The 26,516-nt window shown below is 38.8% G+C and overlaps 1 protein-coding gene across 2 annotated transcripts; it reads right to left on the reverse strand.

Annotated features, from left to right (window-relative positions):
* Nucleotides 1-1,431: 1,431 nt before the first annotated feature.
* On the reverse strand, nucleotides 1,432-24,969 carry LOC124156479 (major facilitator superfamily domain-containing protein 10). Of its 2 annotated transcripts, none has more exons than XM_046531049.1 (11): nucleotides 24,672-24,969; nucleotides 24,267-24,463; nucleotides 23,898-24,147; nucleotides 20,451-20,554; nucleotides 18,557-18,715; nucleotides 15,762-15,947; nucleotides 13,613-13,718; nucleotides 9,993-10,213; nucleotides 7,468-7,558; nucleotides 4,822-4,959; nucleotides 1,432-3,380 (listed from the first exon to the last, which is right to left on the reverse strand). In XM_046531049.1, the coding sequence occupies exons 2-11, from the start codon at nucleotides 24,306-24,308 to the stop codon at nucleotides 3,259-3,261; spliced, it is 1,419 nt and encodes a 472-aa protein (XP_046387005.1). In that variant the 5' UTR covers nucleotides 24,309-24,463; nucleotides 24,672-24,969; the 3' UTR covers nucleotides 1,432-3,258. The 2 variants fall into 2 exon arrangements, with proteins under 2 accessions (XP_046387005.1, XP_046387006.1); XM_046531050.1 differs by having other exon boundaries at nucleotides 24,666-24,969.
* Between the last annotated feature and the right edge of the window lie 1,547 nt (nucleotides 24,970-26,516).

Here is a 26,516-nt window from a genome sequence, read left to right on the forward strand (position 1 = left end):
TGTAACAAAACTTCCACACCAAGCACCACGTAGGGACAAGGATCAAAATATAAAATTCTAAAAATAATCCCTAGTTTTCATGGCTTAAGTTTAAAAATCTCCAGGTTTTTTCATTGCACTTTCCACACAAGAAATTATGTCTTATTTTAAAGCATTTTAACAAAGGCGATTTTCCATTGCAATTGATTTCTTAAAGCAATAGCTCGATAACGGTAACTTCAAGCTATTGAGGTTTGCAGATTGATTTGCATATTATTTGAGGTTATTGCAGGTGATGATTCTGTAATCTCCATTACTGCAAACTCTGGCTGTGTGTGGATTTGAGATGGAAAAAAGTGATAAAGAACATATTGATGCAAAGGAGAGTTTCTCTCCTAATTGTGCGGCCATTAGATGTGAAGATGATTTTGAAACAAAAATATGAAACCCATATGCCAGACTATCAGATATATCTCAGATAAACAGATATGTCTCTATGTTTTCTGTCTCAGGAAAATAACAATGAAAAAACTGCAGCATTTACGCAAGTGCACAAAGATGTGAAAAATTTTGTTATTACATATTTTATAGGATTGATTGAGTGAAGTCAGGAAATCTCAATCTGGAAACTTAACAAAGTTCCTTGCAACATAAGAAAACTCCATTACACATAGAGAGAACTCGATGATTCCAAGCAAATTTTCATAACAAACTACTAGAATGAGTGAGATATCAAGGGAGTAGGAAGGTAGCATCCTGTGTTTGGAATATGGGATGCTGTGACTTTGTCTTGTTCACTTTGAGGGAAGGCTGACTTATCATAAAGCTTGGACAAGACTGAACTCCTCTGATGGGAAACCTCTAGTGAGAGGCATGATTTCAGTAAAAAATTTATTATGCGTGTGAGATGAATTATTCATTTTTTGTTTGAGAGAGAGTAGAGCAAAATGGCATTACAGTAAATCCTCTACAAACAAACATTAGACTAACGAACTTTCAGAACATTCAAAAGATTCGAGTGTGCCCGAAATTTCACATTTGGCACCTACGGAGTTGTCCGATGCAACGCAGTGTGGCGTCGAGGAACTCGCACTTTGGACACAGTCTAAAAAATGCATCAATGAAACCATTGCAAAGTCAGGAACTGCACAACGTTTCGCCCATCCTTCCTTACCGCAGACAGAAATTTTTTCAGCCTCATCTGGATCAGACCTGCAGTTAGATTAGTTTGTCACCACCAGGGTGTGCCCAGGATCAAAACTAAAGGGGGGCAAGCTGCGGTCGTTCTAGTTGCAACACAGAAAAGGTTATGAAAACAAAATTTGAACAAAATTGTAACGGCACCTTATTAGTTTTTAATAATTTTTTATTTTAATCACATGTTTATACTAATATCACTTTTCTTGAATTTAAAGAAAATTTGTTCAAAAATTTAGTTTTGAACTAAATTTACTTTTGCTTCTGGGGGGGGGGGGGAGGGACAGCTGCCCCCCGCTGGGTACACCCATGTGTCACCATCGTGAATTAACCTAAAATTATAATGTTGTGTTGCATTCTGCAGGATAACTACACTCTTCGATGCCTTGCTTAGGTTTCTCACCTTAGGAATAAGGTCACGCAATGTATCTTTTTTGTATGCCGAGGACTTACTGTACTCTAAATTTCTACACAGAGCTTTGCATTGATGCATTTGAAGATTTGGGAGTGTGGCTGCCAGGAGATGTGAGCACAGAGGGCATGCACGAACACCACTCATCTGCGTAACCCCCGTTTGCCTCCCGATCTAGCATGATTCTGGAGAGGACCTAGACACTAGTCTCTAGAGCACTTCTGAGTTTTGGCCAATGGCCTAGGGTGGGGATTAATATTCTAAATGAGGCTGAATCAACGCTTTTGAAAAAGTATCACTGATTAACTGTCTTAAGATTAAAACAGAACATTATACATATAACTCAAAATATTTATGCATTCGTTTGGGATGAGGATTAATTAAAGGGATCTATAGGCTATACCTATATAATCTATATTTCATTTTGATTTCTTTGCTTTTGCTGCAGCCTCACACCAATGCCATTGAGACATTATTTTCAGGTATTTTATAGATTAGAGTGGAGTTCTTGGACTCCAAAAAAATATAATCTTGCATTAAATACTAGTCGAGAGACTCGTAGAAGTTTTAAAAAAAAGTACTCTGCACACTCAGAGATACCTGGGATGAGCATAATGTTGCAATTACGACTTGAAACTCCCACCAGCTAATATCATTATCACAAGAAATTACAAAAAAGGAAATGCATTGAGCATCTAAGATTCATCACACATTGTAATGCAATTCGATAGAGCACACTAATTGAACAGAATCAACGGACATTATTATAAATGCTATGGCTGGTGTGTGTGACAAAATACATGTAAAGAATGATTGTCAAACAAAAGTATATGGACACAGTTATTTCCATGGAGCAGGAACAAAACATGTGAAGACAACAACACCAATCCAAGACAGATGTTCAAGGAAAATAACATCGAGTAGAATGCCTTTATCAACTCCCAGTTCAGGGTTTCTCTTCCAATTGCAACAGATAATAAATGCTTTACCATTTTATGTCAATGCAGGGCTACATTTACTTTATATGAGTTTTAAATAATAATTTAACAAGTCACTTCACTGCTTCATAAAAATGCTACATACCTCCTTTCATTGTTCCCCAAAGAGCTCACATTATCCCGTTGATACCAATTGAAAAAGTTACTCTCCCAGAAAGACATCATAAAAAGCCATAGAAAAGCTATAAATTATTTCCCTGGAAGACATGAACATTTCAGAAAACATATTCCAGCTAAAAGTAAAAAATACGATCCTTTTCTGCAGCAAAATGCTCTAGTCAATATTACCTCCGGAATACTACTGTAAATACGATGATGATACAGCCAATTTCCACCACTAGCCTGGGGCTTATACCTGAAAGGTTTTTCATTTATGAACTCCAGCTAGAAACCATGATTCAGTTTTATGAAACATGATAGCTTGCCCAGAAAGAGACTGTAGACATTAAAAATAAAAAACATGCAAAAGCCAGATTCCTGTCAACACTTGATGAGAAAAATTAGTATAAAAATTTGTAGAACTTATAATACTAATTATCACCAAAACGGTGGTACCCCTCACTAAATACCTTAGTAAAAATACTGCTCTTTGTGAGAAAATCTCAGCACTAAAAAAAGTGCCATAATAATATTTGCTTATGAATTCTTCTTAACATCCAACAGAGGACATCACTAGGACTGCTTCTGTGGACTTGTTGTCAGCTTTTCTTCCAAGTTCCTCATCATGAGCCAGGGAACGAGGAGGAGAACACCACCCAGGAGGTACGTCACCACAGAGCCAATGCTCCAGTACACTATTGAGAGAAAAATGATTCCATTACCATGATTAATGACTGATAATCAGGGATGGCAATTTAAAATAATGAAGGTAAAAACCAGTAAAATTACAATATGCAGTTTCGTTCCTGGGAGAAAAATTGAGAAACGAAACGAAAAAGAATTTAACCCGGGGAGCTAAACTCAAGGTCGAAACGAAATCGGAGTCAAAACTACTTCGGGTCAAACTAAACTGGAATGAAACAAAACACTGATTATGTTTCGAACCAGGGGGACCACACGCTTCACCTTTGAACAGTTTAGTTTCGACCCAATGCCGAGTACAAAGTATGGTTGAATGAAGTAGAGGTTTGGCCTACCGCCATTAGTGAATAGGACACTCATATTTTGCCCACAAATAAGAGAACACTGAATGCAAACTGGCCATTCGATTTTTAAGCTCTGTGTTTGAACCTCTATAAATTCTGTCATGGAATAGGTCAAAACTCAACTCCTGGGATCAAAACTTAGCTATGAACAGTGAGGTTTCAATTATTTTAGTTTCGTTCCTGGGAGTAAAGTTTTGTCCTGCGTCGAAACTAATCTCCTTGGAGATTTTAATTTCGAGATGAATTGGAACTAAGCCTAGGCCTCATATTTTCATTTCCCTCCAGGTCAAAACGCAATATTTTCGTTTCGTTTCAATTGCCATCCCTGCTGATAATACATAACAGAATATTGGCTTAAAAACAGAGACGAGCATTTACCAAGTAAAGGTAACAAAATTAAGGCCAGTACATGGAAAATATTAGCAATAAATATAAATTCAACACTCATGGAAAAGTTAAGCTTCACACCTTTAAGTGACATTGGAAATTAAAACTATAATGGGTTTCAATTGCTTTTGAGGGTTGAGGAAGGAAAACTGTTTCTGGCTGTAAGTGATGAGAAATTTTCTCGTCATGTGATTTTACCCAATCAAGAGACAGACAGTATTCCTGGCTTGTCTTTGAAATGCTGTCCTCTGACCCCATTGCCAAAACTTTGTGAACTTACTAGTCACATTTCTCACATGCTCCTTTGGTTCTCTTTCTTCCCACTCCCTTTTTCTCGATTGTAAACTATTTTCTTTCCCATCAAAATATTCCCTTTACTTTTCCTTTCATTTAAATAACCATCCGAGCCTTTGATGGACATTTCTCTGACTCCATCTTGCATAAACATAATCCATGATAGAGATTTAATACTTCAAAGAGAGAGAATATGTATACAGCTGTGATTCACGTTTACATCAACAACAAACATGGCGAATTTGCCTTAACACTTACAACATTCTATGCATACGTGCCATAGCCTTGCATTGCAAATTAATGTCACTACCTGAGAGCTAGGAAGTCAAACACTAGGGATTGAGATAAGATTTCTGACGTAGAGATTGGGATGTGCAGCAATTGATGAGTTGTAGGAAGCCATACTCACATATTGAAGCAAAAATGGGCCCTGTTGCCCTGGCAAGGGCCCCAAGGGACCGGAATATCCCCATGACGGTGCCCTTCTGGTCGTGAGTTCCAAACTTGGACACTAAAGTCATCATGCAGGGAACCACCATCGATGTGGCTACGAGCAAAAACAAAAACATGACATGAGTGTGGAATCTTTTCACGTTATACCAGAAAGAGAGCAGGTGAGTATAGGAATCGCTCACAGCACAATGTTATATGGCCAAAACATATGAGCAATGGAATAATTACCAGCAGAGAGACCGAAAATAATGATTTCTCTATTACATTTATCATGTTTGCATGTAAGCTTAATCATATATTTTATGTTTCCTACAGAGCAGGGAAACACAACATTTTCACCATGTTCTACGTATGCTAAATGAGACCACATACTTGGTACCTTCCACAAAGCTTCATAATTACCCCAATCAATGGGAACTTCTCAAAATATACAAAAGCCATGCATGAAATAAATTACGAGGGCAGTTTTTTTTCAACCTTCAATAGCTCAGCAAAAACACCATAAAAGCGACAGGTGGGTACTGCACAAGTAAGACAATTGCATGTCCTCCGCACCACACGCTCAAGTCATTTCTTACCGTAAGTTGTTAGTTTAAGGTTAGTAGCAATCTCATTAACCACACTGCCTCCATTGATTCTTCCGCAAAGTGTGCACTGTGAAGAGATAGCCAGAAAACTCACCAAATGGCTTCAGCATTGACATTTTTTGAACTTAATGCCAATAAAAGAGAATTTAAAAAAAATGCACGGTGGCCAGAGTATGAAACAGTGTGAAACATTATGTCCATTCACATTAAAAAAAAAGAAGAGACATGCTAACTTCTGAAGTGTTCTGATCCATGAAAACGCCCATCATCTCAGTGCTCATGCAGCCCAAGTGCTCCTTAGGCAAGTTTCAATATTTTCGATCACCCACTGTGCAATGTCTTCCAAGTGCCGGGTGACTTCCATCTTTACGCTGAAATGAAGAAGTGGCCAGCATAGAAGTGTTTTCAAAGGAGCGATGAGCTTTAGGGCAAAGAGAAAATTCGTAGGAAGTCATTGGCGGCGGCATCCTATGAAAAAGGTATGCATAGTAAAGCTTGACCACAGGCACAACCAATTCCTCAATCCCCGAGGCCATTACGTCGAAAGGACACTACAAGTGCACTCAATATTTAGCGATAAAATAATTTTTATTCAATCACTTCGTCTTCTATTCATGACCCATTCGGAGGTTGAAAACAAACCGCCCTCGAATGTTGGCTGGCTCTCCCTTAAAAATTATGCATTGTCATTGAAATTAATACAATGGAAATATGGGCATTAGCAATTCCATTAAGCAGGGGTCTCATCCGGCTATTATGCTCCACTAGCCCTTAGACGCTGGTGATTTGGACGCCATGGCATTAGTACATAATAATAGAATGGATACATAAGAAAGGAGTCATTTTCCACTTTATAACTGGATGCTGACTTGTCTCTGACCCACAAGAAAAGCAAAGTAATATTTTTTTAAGCATTGCAGGCAAGTAACATCAGGCAGCACACTAGAGGAAAATGGACAAAGTAGTAAGGACATCAAGAAGAAAGTAGCATCACTGAAGGGAGCAAAAGAAAGAGCTATTGAGAGAATAGTCATGCACAAGTGTGAAGACAAGGTCTAAAGTTAAGAGACTGATCTGAAGTTCAGCTCTTTACAGTGCAGAAACAAAGATGGAGGAAAGAGGACGGGAAAGGAGGTTTTCAAGATGTGACATGTCAGAAGACGAAGTGGACGGAGAGAAAGAGGAACGATGAAGAGTTAGTCAAGGTGGGCAAAGAGAGGAAATGTCTAAGAGGAAATACAGAGGAGAAAGGGGGTTTGAATGGAGCAAGTGCTAATGGGGAGGGGAAAACTGTGTTATAGAGAAGGATGTGAGGTAAAAGGGGAAGAAGGAGAAAGAGAGTAGGATTCATAGATAGAGGGAAAGAACTTAATTGAACTGGCGACTCAAGAGTGATGCTCAATTTGGGAGGGGGGCAAGCAAAGGTGATTCGGAAAAAAATGCTCCACGTAAACCTACTCCATCCCGTGGAATAACTGGAATGATATTGTATTTGGAGGAGGCAAACAACAGTTAAGGTAATTTGTACCAGAGGGAAGGATAGGAAAGGAAGAGTGGAGAGACACCAGGCATAGGCATTAGCCTGTGCATTACAAAAGGCACCAAGGGGACCACGGCTTAACGTCCCATATGACGGACAGGATGCTATACTCAAAGTGCCCTCCACTAAGTACTCAAGCAGGGACCGGGTAGTCTCTGAAAAATCCCTGCCACCATCAGGATTCAAACCCAGGCCCATGGCATGGAAGCCAACACAGCAACCAGATCCCTAGTAGAACAACTTTTCGTTTCCTCACAGACTGATTTTCCAGGTCCAAAACCAAAGAGCAAAAGGACCAACATCCACGAAAACACAAAGAATATATTTTATAATAATGATGGTCAAATTATAACCCAACACCTTTTTATTATAATAATTATCTCTTAATGTAGTAATAGCACAGTGAGTTAAAGTTTCTAAAGACATTTAAAATGAAAAGGTCGTAGGGTAGAGGATTTTATCAAAACAAACTTACACACAGCAAACAGCAATAAACCCACATACAACAGGATAGACGAAGATGCCAGTCCAACACATACAAAGGATGGGACAATTAGCAGTAAACCCTGAAATATAAGTGAAGAACAACTATTAAAATGCTCCAACAACTTTAGGATCAAATGGTACATAACTTCATTCCATTTATTTACAGTTAAAACACAATATTAAACAAAAGAAGGGACAAAATAATTAGCAAATTATGATTGCAAAATAAAATTTTCTTTAATTACATTTTCTAGGGTATATATAGCTAGGGAATTCAAATTTTAAGAAGCAGATGACATTCATTGATGCATGCAAACATTTTTCACCTAATTGACACAAACATTAGTAAAAATATCACAAGAGTTCATCATTAATTAACATTATCGTAATATTCAATGAGTTATTATCCTATAATTAGCTACTTTGGAACAAGTAAAATGTTATTTTTGACCATCTCATTATATTCATTTTACATATGTACGTTATTTCACTTAACTGCCGCTTAACGTACAGAAACAATAAACATACACCCGGACAGGCACAGAATCCCTTCAAACATATCGACCCAGGCAAGAGCACTTCTGCAAACAGGTCACTCTGCCAAGTGGATCTCAGCCAGACAAGACAGACTGAAGGCAAATGTTTGCCTCTCCTCCCACGTTTTGCACCCCCTCCCCCAAACACACCCTCCCCCCTCTCCACTTGCTACAACATCCATACCAACTTCCCATTCTCAATTTTGCCGTTAGGTATATTATGGCTCAAAGTCAAGAATTTGTAGTGGCAAAAATTAAGTCAAGTAGTAGAGCCAAGTTGGCAATGCCTGCAGTGCCACTGAGCCACAAAGGCAACAAAGCAACAACCTCGCTGCTCTAATGCAGAAACTCTCTCAACCATGATTTTCAACTGTTTGCTGAGCCTCTGGAGTATTCTCCTGACCACAATCTAATTTCCCTGGCATTTTCCCGACTTCCAGTTCAGATTTCTATTTACCTGACTAGTATGAAACCTGCACCACCACTTGTTGGATTCTCGAGAGCATTGTAACTATAATCGTCAAAGTGCAACAGAAACAAAACCCCAGGTGTGCCCACAGGGATACCACCCCTGGGGTCAGGCTCATGAGTCCTAGACTTTAATCAGGGTTCCTACTCTAACTACATTATAAAATTCACGGTTTTTTCCAGGTTTTCACGGTCTAAATGTCTTCAAATTCACGCTTTGTAGATAAACCATTTTAGGCAGAAATATTAATCACGAAACAATCACCGGTCGTACGTTAACTAAAAACTTAACAAACGCGACAGATGCCGTGAGTGAAAACGCAGCAATGAAAGTGCTATCTCCCATGACGTCACATATCGTTTGCAAAATTCAGCTCCGGCTAAAGGTTGTGAGCGGGAAAATGGAGGGACCAGGGTGCCAGGGAAATTGAGAAGCGTCTGAATTTTTGCCAGGGTTAATGAACACTTTGTTTAGCAGTCTTCCGGCTTTGGTACAGGCTTAAGGTTAATGAGTCATCATGGCAAACGGACCAATGATTGCGCTTAGAATAAACGAGTGCAGATAAATCCGTGGCCACGTCTGCGCGTGACTGACCTTGAAATACGATCGAAATATCTATATTTCTTTTAATCTGTCAATCGTATTTCTACGATCGTAAAATCAAGATTGAGAGATTTTCAAGGTTTTATGACGAAATTCACGGCTTATTCACGGTTTTAAGGTTTTCACGGTTGAGTGGGAACCCTGTTAATGCCCAGACCTCAAGAGGAAGGAGGACAAAAGGAAGGAATGAGGCACCACCGTGATAGAAGCCCAAAGACATAGGGGAAAGAGCAGGAGGGAAAGGATAGAGAATCCAGATGGCGTTGTTGGGGCAAAACAGGTTATCTCTGGCAATACCGAATTTACTGTTGCCAGAGAAATTGTAGCTCATCCTACAAAGAGAACGACCCAGTGATTTTTCTCTAGGTGCTTCATAGTGTAGTGATTAAGGATGGACGGATCCAGGACTTTTTGGGATCCGGATTTGGATCAGATGCTTGATTTTCGGATTGGATATTTTTGGATCCAAATGCATTTTCAAATTCCTGATGCTGAAATTCCCCGGATGATTGTTCAATCTCTTGAGAAGAGTCACACTATGTGCCAGTCGCATTTTGCCTTTTTTATTTTCCCCGGCTGAAATTCTTCTACGTAACCTCTGCGAGAGCTTTCAAACAAAACGGTTCATGAGTAGGACAAGAATTGCATGTGACGGTGCATTCGAAGATAGAATCTGAACTCTTTCCACCCTTATGGGGTGTTCCATTCACTGATGCTATTATTTAAAATTTCAGATCCAGATCCGATGTCTTCCACGACTTTGGATCGATGCATCCGATGAAGGGCAATATCCGTGGATATTCGGATCCAAGGTATCAGATCCGACCATCTCTAGTAGTGATGCCACAAATGATGAATTTCTAAGGCTGGTTTGTACGGCCATGACAGGGGGATGCTAGTACGCACCAGGGAGGCAGAGGATGCAACGTGGTGGGGTGGGATTCTTCGCACAAACGCTCCCTGCAGGATTGCCATGGTGAGTCCAATGGCGAAGAACATCCATCCCTGCTGCATGGACGTGTAGCCAAAGGTGTGGTGAGTCAAGAAGGTGAGCGTAAACTCAAGGCCAGAGTAGAGGAAGAGGTAGATGTAGTAGATGACCCCAAGTTTCACAAGCTTCTTGTGCTCTGTGAAAAGTAACAATATAATGCAATATTAGAGTGATAAATTATCTATGAGAGGTGCCAAAGAGGTGTACATACTTGATATATACTAACATTTTCTGCAATGGCTCAAGGGATGGAAGAAAACCCATCCCTTTATCCATCACTCAGCAATTCACTTTTTCCATTGCTGAAACCATCGCTGGTCTTTCAGCCAATCAGAATGCATGGCCACTAACAGCGATTGTAACACCATGCCTGGCTTTTAATTGAATGCCAGTTGCAATTATGGGAAATGATGGAATGGGCAATGGAGAAGGGAACGGTGGGAACGACCATGTGACTCACGAATAGGGCATTGGCAAATTAAGAGGGAGGGAATGGGGAAATCCTTCCCCAAAGAGAAAAAAGTTTTTAGCCAAATATGGGTAATACCTAATTATACACTACGAAACCAAGCATTTAAGAATTAAGTTTTACATTAAGAAAACAAAAAAAGAGTGAAGCGTATAAATATGCATTTGCAACTTAGAAAGCCAGGAAATTTTCGTTTGAAATGTGATTGTGCATTGCATATCCTGCATGCTCCCTGGAAGTTTTCAACAAAATTTGTGTCATGATCTGCCTATGTACCACAAAGACCATATCTTATATGTGACAACAATAGAGAGATAGCAAACTACTTGCAGTGATCAGAGTGAAATTTACAACTCGCCACTGTTACCACCAGACTTTTCTCATAGTGAAACAACCCCTTACCCCACAAATCTGTATGAGTCAAAAGTTTGATTTAAAAAATATGATTCACCAAGAATCCCCTCCCCCTTCCACTCCACCCCCTATGGAATGGGGATGAAGGTTCACGGGGCAAAATGGTCCATGGAACAACTGTATCAAATTTCATGCTTGCGTCATCAAATGCAACATTTCTCATTGCGCTGTTACCATGATGGGGCTATGAAAACTGGTACTAATGAAGCCACTCACACTGTGGGCATGGTGAGGTAAGGGTATGGCAAATTGCAAATACAAAGTGGCATGAGTACGGGCCCAGAAAAAAAATGTGAAAACAGGCAAGGAAAAGCTGTAAAATATAATGGTAAAAGTAGGTTAAATTTCTATTAGTCTCAATTTCATGAAATGGGAGCTAAAAGACCAAGTTATTTGTTCAGCAACTGTAACATACCTTGATAGCAATCAAATATGGTGACACTTTTTGGCAATATGGTCAACAGGGATACTTTTTCTAGATAACAGCACCTTTGACTGAAATATAGATGAGTGATGACACTATTTTATCCAGAGTTGCCAATAATCGGAAATATTTGCCTACTGTCACTCCTCTTTTACAGGCATGGCAGTGCCGGCTACACGGCATCTTATTCAAAATGATAATACATACTATTAAGATTTTGTTTTTAAAAATTAATTCGGGAAAATTAGTGTGCCGCATCATATGGAAATGCTAGCTGTACTTTTGACTTCCTTGCCATGTGTGGAATACCACAGCCTCTGACCCTCTGACATGGACAGTAAAGTAGGCAAATAGCAAAAAAGCCTAGTCTCAAAATTTTAGGCTCTTTAATGAGTAATGAAGTCAAGGCCAGTAAATGAATGGGACAAATTATAGGAGTATAAACAATATCATATTGATACATAGGTAGAACTTTTAAATATGTATTTAGAGCAACATATGTTTTGAAAAGGTAATTGTACTTGGATTGAATAATCCCATTACAATTTCAGTTCCTCATTATTAATTCCCAACATCACCACCTATATCTTCTCCATCACCATTTCATCCATTAACAGCTTCCTGCAAGCTGAAACAGGGGCGCAGCCAGGAATTAGGGCTGGGGGGGGAGGGGTTTAGGTGCAACTAATACCGGGGTGTTTGGGGGTGTGGAATACCAACCAGGATAAGCGGTAGGTACGAGATTAATAAACTGCGGAATTTTAAGATAAAAGGTTCAAAATGGTGATTTTTACGGCTTTCTGAGGGATATTTTATTAATCCTTACACTATTCTATCAGTAATATCAATCCAATTAAGTAAAATGGATTAAACTGAAGCAATTCTCTGAGCTCTGGGGGGGGGTCTAACCCCCAAAACCCCCCTCGCTGCGCCACTGAGCTGAAATACCCACCGATTTTACCATTTTCTAAAATGATTGATACATACTAACTAGCACACATGAGCCATCTCTTCATGGCTGCCATTGCTTTTAAATGACTTTCATTTCACTAGAAAGGGGAAGATGATAAGGTATGCATGGATGATCCTCCATCATTAATTCAAACAGAAAATTTGGAAGAAAGTCTTCACTTCTAATGACATACCATAAGCATTAAGATGCCATGACATGATTTTTAACAGCATAAATAGCAACTAACCTCAAGGAGGAACTGGCATAGGATAAAATAAATGGAGGGCCGCAGAAATACCAATTCTGGACTAGCAATAACATGTATCTGAGAAGGCTACTCCAAGATTGCTGATGAAGCATACGTCACATTGGAGAAAGAAGGGACTTCCTCCACTTCGCTCCCTTCCCAACACAAAAATACTGATTGGAAGGTTATTGGAGGGCGCTTCCTCTTCTTTCCTCATCACATATGGAGACATAGCGTCCATTCTAAAAGAATGCAAAATAAATCCACTCAGAAACAAGGACATTTGCAGAGAAGAGTCAATTCTCCAACTTTGAGATAGGCAACGACTACCAACTTTCAACAACACTAATGGTCAAAAACTTTTGCCAATTAAATGAAAAAAAAAACATATCAGTTCGGGTTTAGCTTGTTACAGCATCATCTGGTAAATACATCAAGGGTGTGCCAACTTATAGAGTTCGCTGAAGGTGAGGGGGTTTAAGGAGTTGGGAAGGAAAAGAAAAAGCAGAAGTACGGTTCACAGTAGGGTATCATACGGCATTTGGAGGAGACAATCGACAGCTCAGTTTATTTTACACAATGAGGAAAGAGTAAGGAGGGAAAAGCGTAGATACACCTGGCATCGGCATTTCCTTGCTCCTAATGATAGGTGCCAAGGGGACAACTGCTTAACGTCCCATCTGACGGATGGAGTGTCGCCCGCAAAGTGCCCTCCTCAAAGCACTCAAGCAGGGATCGTGCAACCTCGAAAAAGTTTCTACCATGGCTGTGATCTAAACCCAGGGCCTCAAGGTGTGATACCAACACTGGCCACCACACCAAACTGGTCTCTGTGTAGTTCATTGTTCGTTAGCGGGCAGAGAGGAGAAAAGACAATTGAAGTTTTCGTCATTTTTTTGAGGAATTACCAAAAGTTTTTGATTAATTAGTGATGCGAATGTAATTTTTCCACACAATTATGCATGATTTTTCTCAATTCATACCAAAAATTTCATCTATGAATGGAAGAGTACCTCACACCATCCTTACCCTGAGTCGGAAGTTTCTGGACAGCTTTGAATTGAAATAAGTCAACAGGATTCACATATGCTACAGCTTCAGCAAGGCTTTTTGCTACAGATGGCGCTCGCTTCTCCTGAAGTAAGGATGGGAAAATATAAAAAAAACAGAAGGGATGACGGATAAAAAATCATTTTTAAGCCATAAAAAAGTTAAAAATATAAGAAAGTCCCATCCATCTCCATCTTAGTCACATCCTCAGAACATTGACCACATTACAATCAACATTAACAGTGAAAGGGCAGCATTGCTGGGCAAAGAAAACTAAGATGTTTGCTCCATCTCTATTTTTATTCAGCCTCAAAATTTACAACCTACACTTTAATTCATTTTCAATTTTAATAATGAGTGCCCTGGCATTCCATGAACCACAGATAGAAAAGAAAGAATAATGCATTCACTCAAATGGAAGCTCATTTTCGGCCTATTTTATGATGAATGATGCAATAAATATCATTTGCTCAGCTGTAGTAGCTGTTGTTATTGATCAGGCATACACCCCACCCTCTTAATCAGCCACTGCCCATACGCTAACCTTATTCCCACCCTCCCTAGCACTGTGCGAGTGAGTCAGTTTAAATGTGCAACTCAGCGGATTGAGCTGTGAGGCGAGAGAGCCTTATTTGATGAGTCGCAACTCCCTCAGCAAACGACTCATTTCGTGCACACTGCGTGCGTTGAAGTCGTGTACGTTGGAAGTCGGATTTTCGGCACTCACAACTCCCCCAGCACACACTGTGCGTGTCCGAGTCATGAGCAGTGGAAGTCGGACTCCATGTGTACACGACTCCCTCCACATACATTTTCCGTGTGAGGCTCATCGCACGTTTGGTGGGTCAGAACACACAGCACTATTCGCAGGTAGCCCACTGCTCACCTTTTCACGTAGCTTGAAAAAATTCTCCCGATTCATTTTCTGGGTATTAATCTAAAAAATCTCACATCCTATAATAATTCTCTCTCCTGCATTTTCCATGCATTGTGATAGAAAAAGGGTTGGAGAGGCTCATGTAAAAGTTTTCGTCAACGGCAAATTTATGAAAACAGTAAGAGACAAAAATGAAATTTGTCCTAACAAAAACAAGTTAGATTAATCGAGAAAATTAATAGTGAATTGTAAACATGATCATGTAGTTTTGGAGAGAATATTTTGTTGCAACAGAAGTTTTTAAATTTCCATCATCTCTCAGCACAGGAGATGGAATACCTTTTCCATCTTCAATGAAAGATATAACGTACCGGCAGAAATGGTTCCTCAGTTATATCACCTGTTAAGCATTGTATCTATGCAATATGCGATTGATTTGAAATCAACTTTTCATATTGTGATCTAGGAAACGTTGCATTTCAAATGTTAGTTCAGAAATCCCCCGCACCACCTTCCCTCCCCTCTTCCCCTTTCTTCCACTCTCCTCTTCCCCCCTCTCCACAACCCAGAAATGCTTTGCTGAGTCGCACGGTGCAAGCTGCTCTCTGGATTGAGCTGTGAGCAGTGAGGCAGCTCCAAAAAAAGAGTCGTTTATGCCATCACTACTTGCCACCTTACTCCTCCACATGCTATCACTGTGGCCAGCAGGCACCCGTTCCTGCTTCAAAAGAGCTTCATTTTTCAAACACAATAATTCTAATGCCGCAGAAAAATAAATTGGCTTGATTTGATTTGACCCTCCTACCACCCTATTAATGTATCTCTCTCATAAAAAAAATTTTACTCCACAAAATCCATTGAATTGATCATGATATCCTATATGAAACATGGCAAAGACTGACAGCAGCAGTCACAACACAAACTACAGAGAACTTATGAGATACCGTATTTCTCTGAATGTAGTCCCCCTCCGAATATAGTCTCCCCCCCCTAATTTTGAGGCTTCAGTTTCAGGAAAAATAAAAAAAATGCGTTTGAATATAGTCCCCCCCTTTACTTTTACCACAGGCATTTTTGGAAAAAAAGGGGGGATTATATTCAGACATATACGGTATCTAGCATGAGAAAACGACCCATATTTATGCTCACTGGGCAATTGTAATCAACTTAAGAGTATGAAATTAAAGAAGCCTTTTTGGACTCAAGAGCTATGAAATAGTTTCTTCAAGTGATACAATGGATGTAACTCACCTTTGGTAACGTTTCCTTGAAGAATGCAAAGACAAATAGCAAGTCCGTGCACGCTAGGAAGAGGGCAAATGAAGCTGGGACCATGAACCAGCTGCCACCAGTTTGAGAGTGGGACCAACGAGCAAAACCAGCACCAATGATGGGCCCCAGGATGAAGCCAATCGAGAAGGCGATTCCCACAAGGGCCTGACGAGAGATAAGGCGAGACAATGCGAGAATAAGTAAAACGAACAACCCATTTCAATTACATTTTAAGTAAATTTCAAGGAATTGAAGTCCATCAGGCACAGTTAAGAATTACTACAGAAATCATTGCAAATCACCCTCAACAATAAGGTTGGATAATGAAAAGTATATATGATTGATGGAAAAGCACATATTTTAAACAAATAGTACAAAGAGGTTTAGTCAATAGCTGCCACGTTTCAAGGCCATTTTACACTATGAATGATCTTGCACTGTGTAAATGTGAGGGAAAATGAAAAATGAAAGCTTCATCCCTGTAGTGGTAGATCTGTAGCTCTACCTAGCAATTACTTAATGCGCGCTACCACCAATATACAGCACCACCCGGAGGAAGACGAACGGAGGACGCTTTGTGCCCTTAGCTGAGGACTAGCATCATCCCTGACTTAGTCGAAGAGGGTCCCTTACAGCTTGTTCGCAACGATGACCGGGATCTGCAGCCATCGCAGAGTTTATATACACTGGTTGTAGTTGAACTCAAATCCTCATGAATTCCAGCTCGCTCTATCATAAAGATGCAAGTGGCGACTTTGTTCAACACATTAAAATGCGAAGAGGGTGGCCTCATTTCCAGAATCAAGAATATTATATTGCAATATTTGTGTTTGCAGGCATCGTAAACAATATATTATAATGGCATCATTTCCACCGTATTCCAGATAGACAACTGCCGATGAGTAAGCCTGCTCCCCACAAAATTTTAATTACGTCAGGTTCCACCGTCTTTTAAATTTGTGAAGCCACCCATTGGCTGCCATGAAGCTATCAATTCCCAACTTCTCGGCTTCCATTCTTGCTTGTCCCTGCAAAATGGGCCCTGAAATGGGGATCATCCTTGTCCCTGCCTGAGAAAGCCAGTTGAAGACGGCTTGGTCCGGATCCTCATTGGCATTTGTAATGAAGCATTTTTGCTTGGGTCCCTAGGATGCAGTGTTAACAATTTCAGACTGTTGGACTAGAATTGTCGACAGTGCAGTTGATGACCGACTTTCGTCTTCATGTCACGATCCACGGCTGTCAAAATATCGACCCTCTCCTCCAAATAAAATCGTCTGCGCTTCACACCCTGTTCTCACTTCACTACAAACATTAAAGAGAGAAACTTTGAGAATAAAGTACATCATTCAAATAACATCTTACAAATGAGTAGAGGTCCGAGAATGTGGTTTTATTTTTTGCTAAAATTCGTTTTAAAACCATGTGATTTCGGTGTCATAGAAAATCTTGGTGGTGTTATTATAATGCTACAATTTTTCCACGTTTATAGGCATTTTATTATTTTATGGTACAAGTTTCATGAATACTTATACTTTTATTAAGCTTTTTATATAACATAGAACACAATTTCGATTGTACAAAATTTCTGATACAACTAAATGAAGGAAATGTAAATAAAGCCTTTAAAAATGCTTCAATAGTAGCAACAACAAACTCCTCCTTCGCTTTCTTTGACTGAGTGACTGCATGTTCAAATGATAGCTGTCGTTTTGCCAGTCCCCTTTCTTTCACACGTTTATGTGTATTGCTACTGATGTGCTTTAACAAAGTGTCACATCTTTCAAATTAAAATCTTTTTTCGCAAACTTTGCACAGTAATATTCTGTCTTTCACATAAAATCCTTCTCAGCTGAATTCACTTGCCCTGGTATGAACAGTATCACTAGCTTTTGGCATTTTAAAATTCCTATCCTACGTTCGATATTTAAAGCTGGAACTACGATAAAAAGCAGTCCAACCGCAAAACACAACCTATCACGAAGATGTTTTCAAACTGAGTGCTGGGTAGCTACAGTGTAACCATAGTACTGTATAACTTACAAATTGGCTGAAATGCTTCATGTCGTGCGTTCCCTTTCGATACCAAGGTGTTGAGGGAAGGTAGGACAGCAGCTAGATACAACAAAATTGGTTAGTTTTGATTACAGCTGTTGCCAATCGGTCAGGAATGGCAGTGAAAGAAGCACACATAACAAAACATAATCGGATTCAAAGAAACTTGAAAGATTATTTCCCATTTATCGATCCTAAAACATCTAGAATAAGACGCTTTCTCTCCTAAAGAATTAGATATTAGATTTGGCCAATGTCGAAATGATTTTTTTTTGCATTGAAGCTCAGTGGAGAGCCAAATATCTAACCATTCGTAATAAGGATAACCCCCTCTCCTCCTATCCTTTCTCTTCCTTCCCTTCCCTCAACTGCTAGTGCTTAGTGCTTTCAAATAACCATACGCATCTATGGATGTCTTCAAATGAATCAAATCGTGCAGTTGACAGCCTCCGTGGTCACCACGGCATCAATTTCATTCCGGCCCGGCGGTGCGCTGTCTACGGCGTGAAATACAACACCTCTCACAGTCATGAATTTGGTAAGAAGGCTAAAAATATGGCATCACTATAGCAACTCTGGAAGTGGAAATTTAACAACACCTCAAAAAAAAAAAAAAAAAGATGGGAACCTAGCCACAGCATAAATTTGCAGCAAGAGATATGCATAGCCTAAGTCAATGTTTCCTTTCCTGTGTTTACCATCTGAATTGTAGCACTTACCATGCCTTTTGCCCTTGCTGCTGGTGTCGACACATCTGTGATGATTGCCATGGACAGAGACACATTGCCTTTACTGATTCCACCGACAAATCTAGCGACCACAAACAGGGCAAAGTTGCTTGAGAGCACCCACAGGATGTACGAGAAAGCAATCCCAGTCTAGACAAAAAGAATAAAGCCAATTAAGATCTTGATGTGCACAGCTAAAAGGAGACAAATGATGAGCATAATAACCAATCACATTTTCTGCAATTTTTTTTCAATTGGTTCCAATTCCCTCAAAAACCAACACATACTATATTTCATTATGGTCTCGATGAAAGAAATGCCATAATTTGTGAATGAAAGGAAGCCAATCACTGTAAAGACACTTGAAGCAAAGCAAGGCAGACTTGTCCTGCCAACTAATGGAGCCTCCTGTACACAAACTGGATGTAGGCACCAAAGCACCATGCTGATGGCCCTGTTTTGGAAGTCAGCGTCTTGAAGTCGGCCCAATTGCGATCATTGAAATCAAATGGGTTCTAAATATGAGCAGGTGAGAAGGCAGAGCTTAGAAAAGTGGGGGAGGATGCCCTTCGGGCGAGCCCAGATACTGTTTGCGTGTTTCGCTCATGGGGAAGGGTGGGAGACAGCGTGAACTTCACGTTGCCTAATGTAGGTACTGCTTTTGGCAATTGCTATGGGAAGCACATGGGCCAAAAGTATTTTGGGTCCAGCGCCAAGACAATGTACAAGGTTTCCCATTCAGAGAGGATTATCCTGAATGACTACCAAACAGCTCATATTATTTTCATAGTCTATCATTTCATTGACTTACAATTAGTCCTTAGAACTTAGACTTGGGACTTCGTCGCGTAGCAACTACTCAACGCGACTTGAATTTTCAAGTACTTGCACACCCAAAGAAATAACTGTTTACACCATTACTCTCCAATACCAGGAAGGATGTATAGAGCCGATGCTCTGCCAATGGAGATTGACTTATCAAATGCAAATTTTTCAAAAACTGAAGAAATATTAGAGGGAAAGTAACTAAAGAATATGTAAGCCTGAAATTCACAAACTGTAAAATCTTACTGGTAATTTTTGTATGTTTTGATATTTAGGAATCGTTTTTTCCTAAAAATTATTTTGTAACTTATTTTCTTCTGATATAAAAAATCTATTCACTAATCATATTGTTGGGTAATCTGCCCGTATTTTCATGTAGGTATGCACTTCATGTGAAATAAACAAAAAATTACTTAGCCTACTTTTATAACAAAACAACATCTCTCTAATGGCCATGTGATTATTTAATAACAATCGTAAATATTCATTTATTCTATCACCAAGAAAGATTCATAACAGTATAATTGAGGAATTAAGTTTTTCTAACTGAAAAGATGGTTGACTTTCAGGCAAAATATGTTACAAAGATAAGTGTACTGATTATATGCAGTAACAGAGAAGAAGATCAAGCAGACGGAAAAAACGTATTCCATCCATCATTGTTTTTATATGCAGTAGTTTTGATCGTAATTTACAGGCCATGCATTCCCTATGTCCTTAATGTCCATTTAGTTGAAATTAAATTTAGATCAAATTGTTTCTTGGCAGAAGAGTATGAAAAGGATAAAAGAGGAGGCTAAGAAAAGAACTGTCTGACAGATGATTGGAGCTCTAATGTGCACATTAACCACACATCATTTTGGCCATAAATAATGTACCTACCACCATACCCACCTGTGATATACGAAAATTACATCAATTATATATAAAACCTTATACCTAGATGCAAAATTTATACTTGGGCAACTTAGGAATGTGTCTGTGATGTGATAAGCTTTTCAACATAGGATACCAAAATTGTTTCCATCAGTGAAAAATATGGCCAGCATATATCACTTACCAAGCATAGCAGCATGGCTGACTTCCGTCCATAAGCATCAGAAAATCCACCAACCATTGGAGAGGCAACAAATTGTAGGAAAGAGAACATTGAGCCAAGGAATCCTATGAATGAAGGAAAAATTGGACATTAGACCAAATCAAACACAAACAGCTGGAGGGCAATTAAAATTTGCCAAAAATTTTGGCACGTGTATTTATAAATAATAACATAAAAAAGTAATTCGAGAGCCTATGAGAGAGTTAAGAATTCCATGCTGAGTTTTCCATAACTCTGGGACTGCCAGTATGCTAACATTGTGCCGCATTGGACAAAACATGGAGTAATCCGTCTAAAAAGAGTTTTGAATTAGAGTGCTGACAACCCATCTATAAAAATATAACCTTTCCTTTCTCTTTCCTGGCCAAGATAATAATTTTCATCAGAATTAACTCTTTTACTGATAAATCAGCCCTCATTGGATTGATGAAAACTCCCACAGGACAATTAATACAGGGTCCACACAAAGTTTCCATTTTCATTTTTTTAAACTTTCCTTTTCCACTGTGAATTTTTTCATTTACCTGACTTTATTTTAATGGCTAGGCACTTATACATGGGAAGTTGTACATGGGAAGCAGAAAAATGAGGCAAAATACTTTGATAAATAACATTTAATTACTCCAATCAAATTTCAAAAATTCAATTCAAAATATAAAATCTAGGCTGTATTTACGGTCTTCAAAATCTAACATTATTAAAAATCATACAACAATGTGGTAATTTATTACAATCCATTTTCGGGTGGACATGCGTGCTTAATATTTAAACTAGCAGGAGGAACGAAACGATGAGTTTAAATATTAAGCACACAGACGTACACCCGAAAATGGATTGTAAAAGTATGAATGATGGGAAAAAGTCTGTGTGACGTCGTTCTGGTTCCTGCCGCAAGTGAGGCTCTGAGCGCTGATATGACGCTGGATGCTACCAGGTAGCTGAGCACCATGCTAGCTGGTAGCGCTTGGCTTAAATAAGGATTATTAATACCTTATCAAACGAAGATAACTTTCCGACCTTAGCCAGTTTTAATAGGTGATTATTAGGAGATGTTTCCCTGAGCTCTGTGCCTCATGCATGCATTGGTAACCTCAGAAGATGTAAAACTCCAATCTACTCGTTTAGAAACTAGGTCCCTGTGATGTCACGTGGAGTGGCATCGCATGGGCGCCAATCTGGCCTTTTCCAAACGAGGATAAAATTGACCCTTGCCATTCTACTAAACCGGTATTTCTAAAACCAAATAATTTGTATATTATGAATGAATGAATTTGTATATACACTAATGGTGGGTAATGAATTGCAATCAATGCCTTTCGTTTTCTTTGATGAAGGAAACTACCCTATTGTCTTTGGAAACCTTAAAACCAAAATGTGGGATAATTCCCGAGGGGAGGACGTAATCAAGGAGGGACAGTACTATAGGGGGAGGTTAAGCAGGCACCCAGTAAAATGAGATTAATATTCACATTTCTCAAGTGAAATATTTGCTGGTTGTCAAACCACTTTGTCTTTCACCAAAAATAGTTCTTGGTTTTCTACCATCATACAAATCATTTCTTGAGTTTTTTCCTTCTCTTGACCTTTATGTAGAATGTTGATAGTTTCTTGGAACACAGGTCTTGAAGATTTTTAAATTCAAATTTCTGCCAATGTTTCAGTGTATTTATACACCATCCACCTTCATCATACTTTTGCTTTCAAAAATACCAAAATTTTAAAAACAGAAAATAATTTTCCAAAAAGATTAAAAAAATGATACACACAACAAAAAACAAAAATAGTGGTAATAAAATATCGAACATTGAAAATTTTAGCAAAATTTATTATTATTATGGAATCTTCTGCAGTGATTAAATTGATGAATACATTCTGCATCGACTCATTTTTGGCGGACGACAGTTTCGGGCCAGTTCCAGTTCGTTTCCCAAAGACGTAAGTTGGAACGTGCCCGAAACTGTATGGAATTAACCCGGAAAACAATCAAAATTTATTATTAATTAAATCATCAAAATTGGTAGGTAACTATGAACTGTATTAGCTTAGTTACCATCAGTAAACTAATCCAAATCATTGCAAAAAAGGTAAGTCAATATTCTAGAGTCTTCGTTTGAAGTAATTTACTACTGAATTATTTTCATTATATGTACAGTAAAAAAAAAACATTGTCATAACCTTTTTTGCCTTTTAAGTGTCAAAATTATTTACTCAAATTCTTTCTTACCCCTGATGAAGTAGTGTAAATATACTGAAACATTGGTAAAATTTTGCATTTAAAATTCTATAAGACCTATACTCCAAGACACTGAATCAACATAACATGAGTTCATTTGGTGACATCCATTTAATTGACAGGATTATCATTCATCTCACACCTCCAACCCACATTTACCCAAGTTCTCCAACAGATACTGTGAAAATCCAAAGCTTTATACAACATTTGGTGAAGGTTGGCATTGGTTTAGAAACCTTGTCAAAAGGTTTTGATGTTAGTGGTAGGCATTGTGCATTAATGGGGCTTTGCCCACATAGCAGAAATATGTCCCGGATACGTCTCTGAGACGTCTCGAATATCACATGTTACGTCTCAGAGATATTCTGAGAGCTTCAGAGACATCTCTGAGATATCACTATGCCCAAAAAAATGGTCTATGATATGTCTCATGAGACGTCTCAGATAAGTCTCTGAGATGTCACACGAGACTTTTTACTATGGTGTGCTTTAAATTTAGGCAAAAGAATAATTACATGCAAATTATACAGTTATGGCCTACTTTTCTCGATCATTTTTTGCGACAAATTTTGTGATGGATGACCTTTTGAAAATAAGAGACCCATATTAAATGTCGTGATTTTAATAATAAAAACTGAGGATTTGCACCGAAAAATATATATGGAAGGAATTGATGGCGTTTAAATACGTTTTTCTTTTAATTCCTGAACGTCTCACGATTACATCTCTAAGACATCTCTGAGACATATGCGATATTCGAGACCATAGTGAGATGTCTCGGAGAGGTTCGCTGCTATGTGGGTGGTTGCCCTTCTGTCATCTGCTGTTACCATATGATTGTTCCAATTACCAATCAATGTTTTTTTCCACAATAGCTATTTGATCACATACATATGGGGCATTATATTCGAAGTCGATGTAGTAAAAATACACCTATCATTGACCAAACCAAACCTATCTTACAATTACTTACAATCCAAAAACCCAAATTAAAAAAGAATAGGTGCAAAGGAGAGGAGTTAATGCGTTAATTCTATGAATAGAGAGAAAATTATAACACAACAGTTAAATGTCAGAGAATAAATGTGCTCAGCATGGATTCACACATTGCACAGGTATTAAAAGGGTCAATTAATCTAACAACAATTAGCTTAAGAGTAATTAGAGATACTCACCGCCGAACAGCACAGAGTTGAATCTGTCAGGTGCTCCGACTAAATTTTGAAAAAATCGCACTTTTTCGATAAGATACGGATAAAGTCCACTAGAATCATGCTGACTGTAGAGATCCAGCAGGGACGGCAGGAGAGGAAGAATCATAGTAAAAGCAAGCAAATCCAAAAGGAGACTAGCAAACACTACGTGCACCATAGGGTGGGTTTTTTCAGTATTTTTTGCCATCTGAGCTCTGGAGGGATCTTTGGTCTGAAAATTAACAAAATGAACAACAGTGCAAAAACGTTTTTATGATTGCAATATACTAAGTAACATAAACGCATGTCACACTGACTATTTTATGTTAGTAAACCAATCTGATTCCTTACCTCCGACGAGCTTATTCCGTCCCCCCGACCGGTAGGTTTCATTTTCAGAGAAAGTGAACACAGTGGGACGGGCCTCACACGTATTCACCACACTGAAACCTGCTTTAAGGTAAGTGACGTGGGTCACACGTAGTGAAAACGAGATTAGGTCAGTCTAGATAACCAAATAAATGATCCTCTAGCCTAGCATGGCCCACCTGATAACGAAAGTATGATATAAATTATTATTTGACAATGACAGTTGAATCAATCAGTCTAATGAGTAAAATTCCCAAAGTACAAAGTCAGAAGTTCTATTGTTGATGCTAACTAAACACTAGAATAGAATTTATACCCGGGAATCAAGCATTTACACTAATAATAAGGTGAGGAGTAGATCAATATGCGAAATAAATGTACCGTTACCCTGGAGGTGTCAGCTGATAACAACTTCTTCACGTAATCCAATTCTGTCACATACGCATACACTCCATTCAGTATTTCTGTTTCTTCTAGTTGCTCAAACAAAACATATTAACGAAATATCAACCAGCCAACTGCTCACTTACATCCTCTCCACGGTTCCATACTTTTCATCCAAATACTTTGAAATTGGTCCAAGCGTATTGACTTATTTACGCCATCATGTCAAAAATATTGCCTACCTTTATAAATTTCAGGGGCATTCCCATGTTCGCTTCGGAGTGAGATAGGTAAATGTTATATAAACGATTTTTAAAATGTAACTTCATGATTTAGCCATTCGGCATCACTACAGATACACATAACGTGAATGAAACATATATTTTTAATAAATGAAGATTTGCAGCGTATAAAAAATAAAGATATAGGTAAGAGTTTTACTACCCTCTGTCACAGCTCCAAGGTGTCATGACGATTTTAACCAATAAAAAAATATGTATTTACTATTCTCATTCCTTCTACTTCGAGCCCAGCAAATAAATTCGGGGAATAAATTTTATAGATCGGACATATGTGGACCGCACGCTATTCAAAAGACAAAATTAGGTGCAAGGGGTTTCTTTTTTCTCAGTGATTTATTTTGTGTTTTTTCAAATTGTGATCACTCGAGTTAAAAAAATAACTTGTTGTTTTAAGAATCATTATGATTGAAGAAAGGCTGATGAAATAGAATTCCTAATTCATAGTTAAAGGATTTAAATATTTTGGTATCAAAATAACATCAGACAAAAGAGAAGATTACAAAATGCAAAGTTGGTTGTATCGCCATCTAAAAGTTACTTGGCTTAGGAAAACCTGTTAAAGCCAAGGATATTTTCAGGGAATGAAAAGGAGAAAAAATTTGCCATCCAATATGCCAACAAGGGTGCCGACTTGCAAAAAATATTGGGGGGCTCAAACTGGGGACCTTGCCCCGGTAAATTTTATAAGCAGTGAATTTTATTTGAGTTTTTAAGCATTTTAGAAGAGTCATATGATCAACACTAGAACCCTGATCACTCGAATCTCTATATCTGGATACTCCGTTGAAAATCGACAAGCCTTACACATTTTTCCTCACATCTGTAACGAATTTTTGGGGGGGGCTCCGGCCCCCTCAGGCCCCACGGAGTCGGCGCCACTGTATGCCAATATGTATGTATATATAATCCATTTTATTGTATGAAGCTGAAAACTTGGACTGTGAAAACAGACATGAAGCAGAGTGAAGAGAGATTGGATGTGAGAGTTAAGAAGTTCAAAAAAAGTTTGAATGGCTGAGTAAAGAGGGGTGACGTAGGGGAAGGGGGGTCCGCAGCCCTCACGAAATATAAAAACACAATTACCTACTTTGGTTTGTCATAAAAAAAACAAATGTGCTAGAATTAGTTTAAAACCTACTCATAGTACCCTGTTTTTCAAAAAATTTCCGCTGGTTTTGGACCCCCACTCTGAATGCAATTCCTGGCAATGCCACTGGCTGAGTATGTAAGATATTAATATTCACTTTACCTAAATGCTTTATTTAGGATTACACTCTGCTATTTAATCCAATGTGTGGCGCATAGTCTGGGGCAGAGGGATGGTCGTGGAGGCTTCAAACCTCCAATAATTTTTCCTTGTGGCAGCTCCTCTACTATACCTATATCCATAGGCGGAGGGGGGCACATACCCCCCCAGACCCTTAAAAAATATGCAAGATTTTTAATACGGTCCCATTATGATTGTGTTAGTCTTGTATAACGAGGTATCCTTGTGCTCCCCCCCCCCCCCCTCCCAGAACAAAATCCTGGATACGGCCTTGCTTGT

The sequence above is a fragment of the Ischnura elegans genome, chromosome 3 (genome assembly GCF_921293095.1).
Source record: "Ischnura elegans chromosome 3, ioIscEleg1.1, whole genome shotgun sequence".
Lineage (NCBI taxonomy): Eukaryota > Metazoa > Arthropoda > Insecta > Odonata > Coenagrionidae > Ischnura > Ischnura elegans.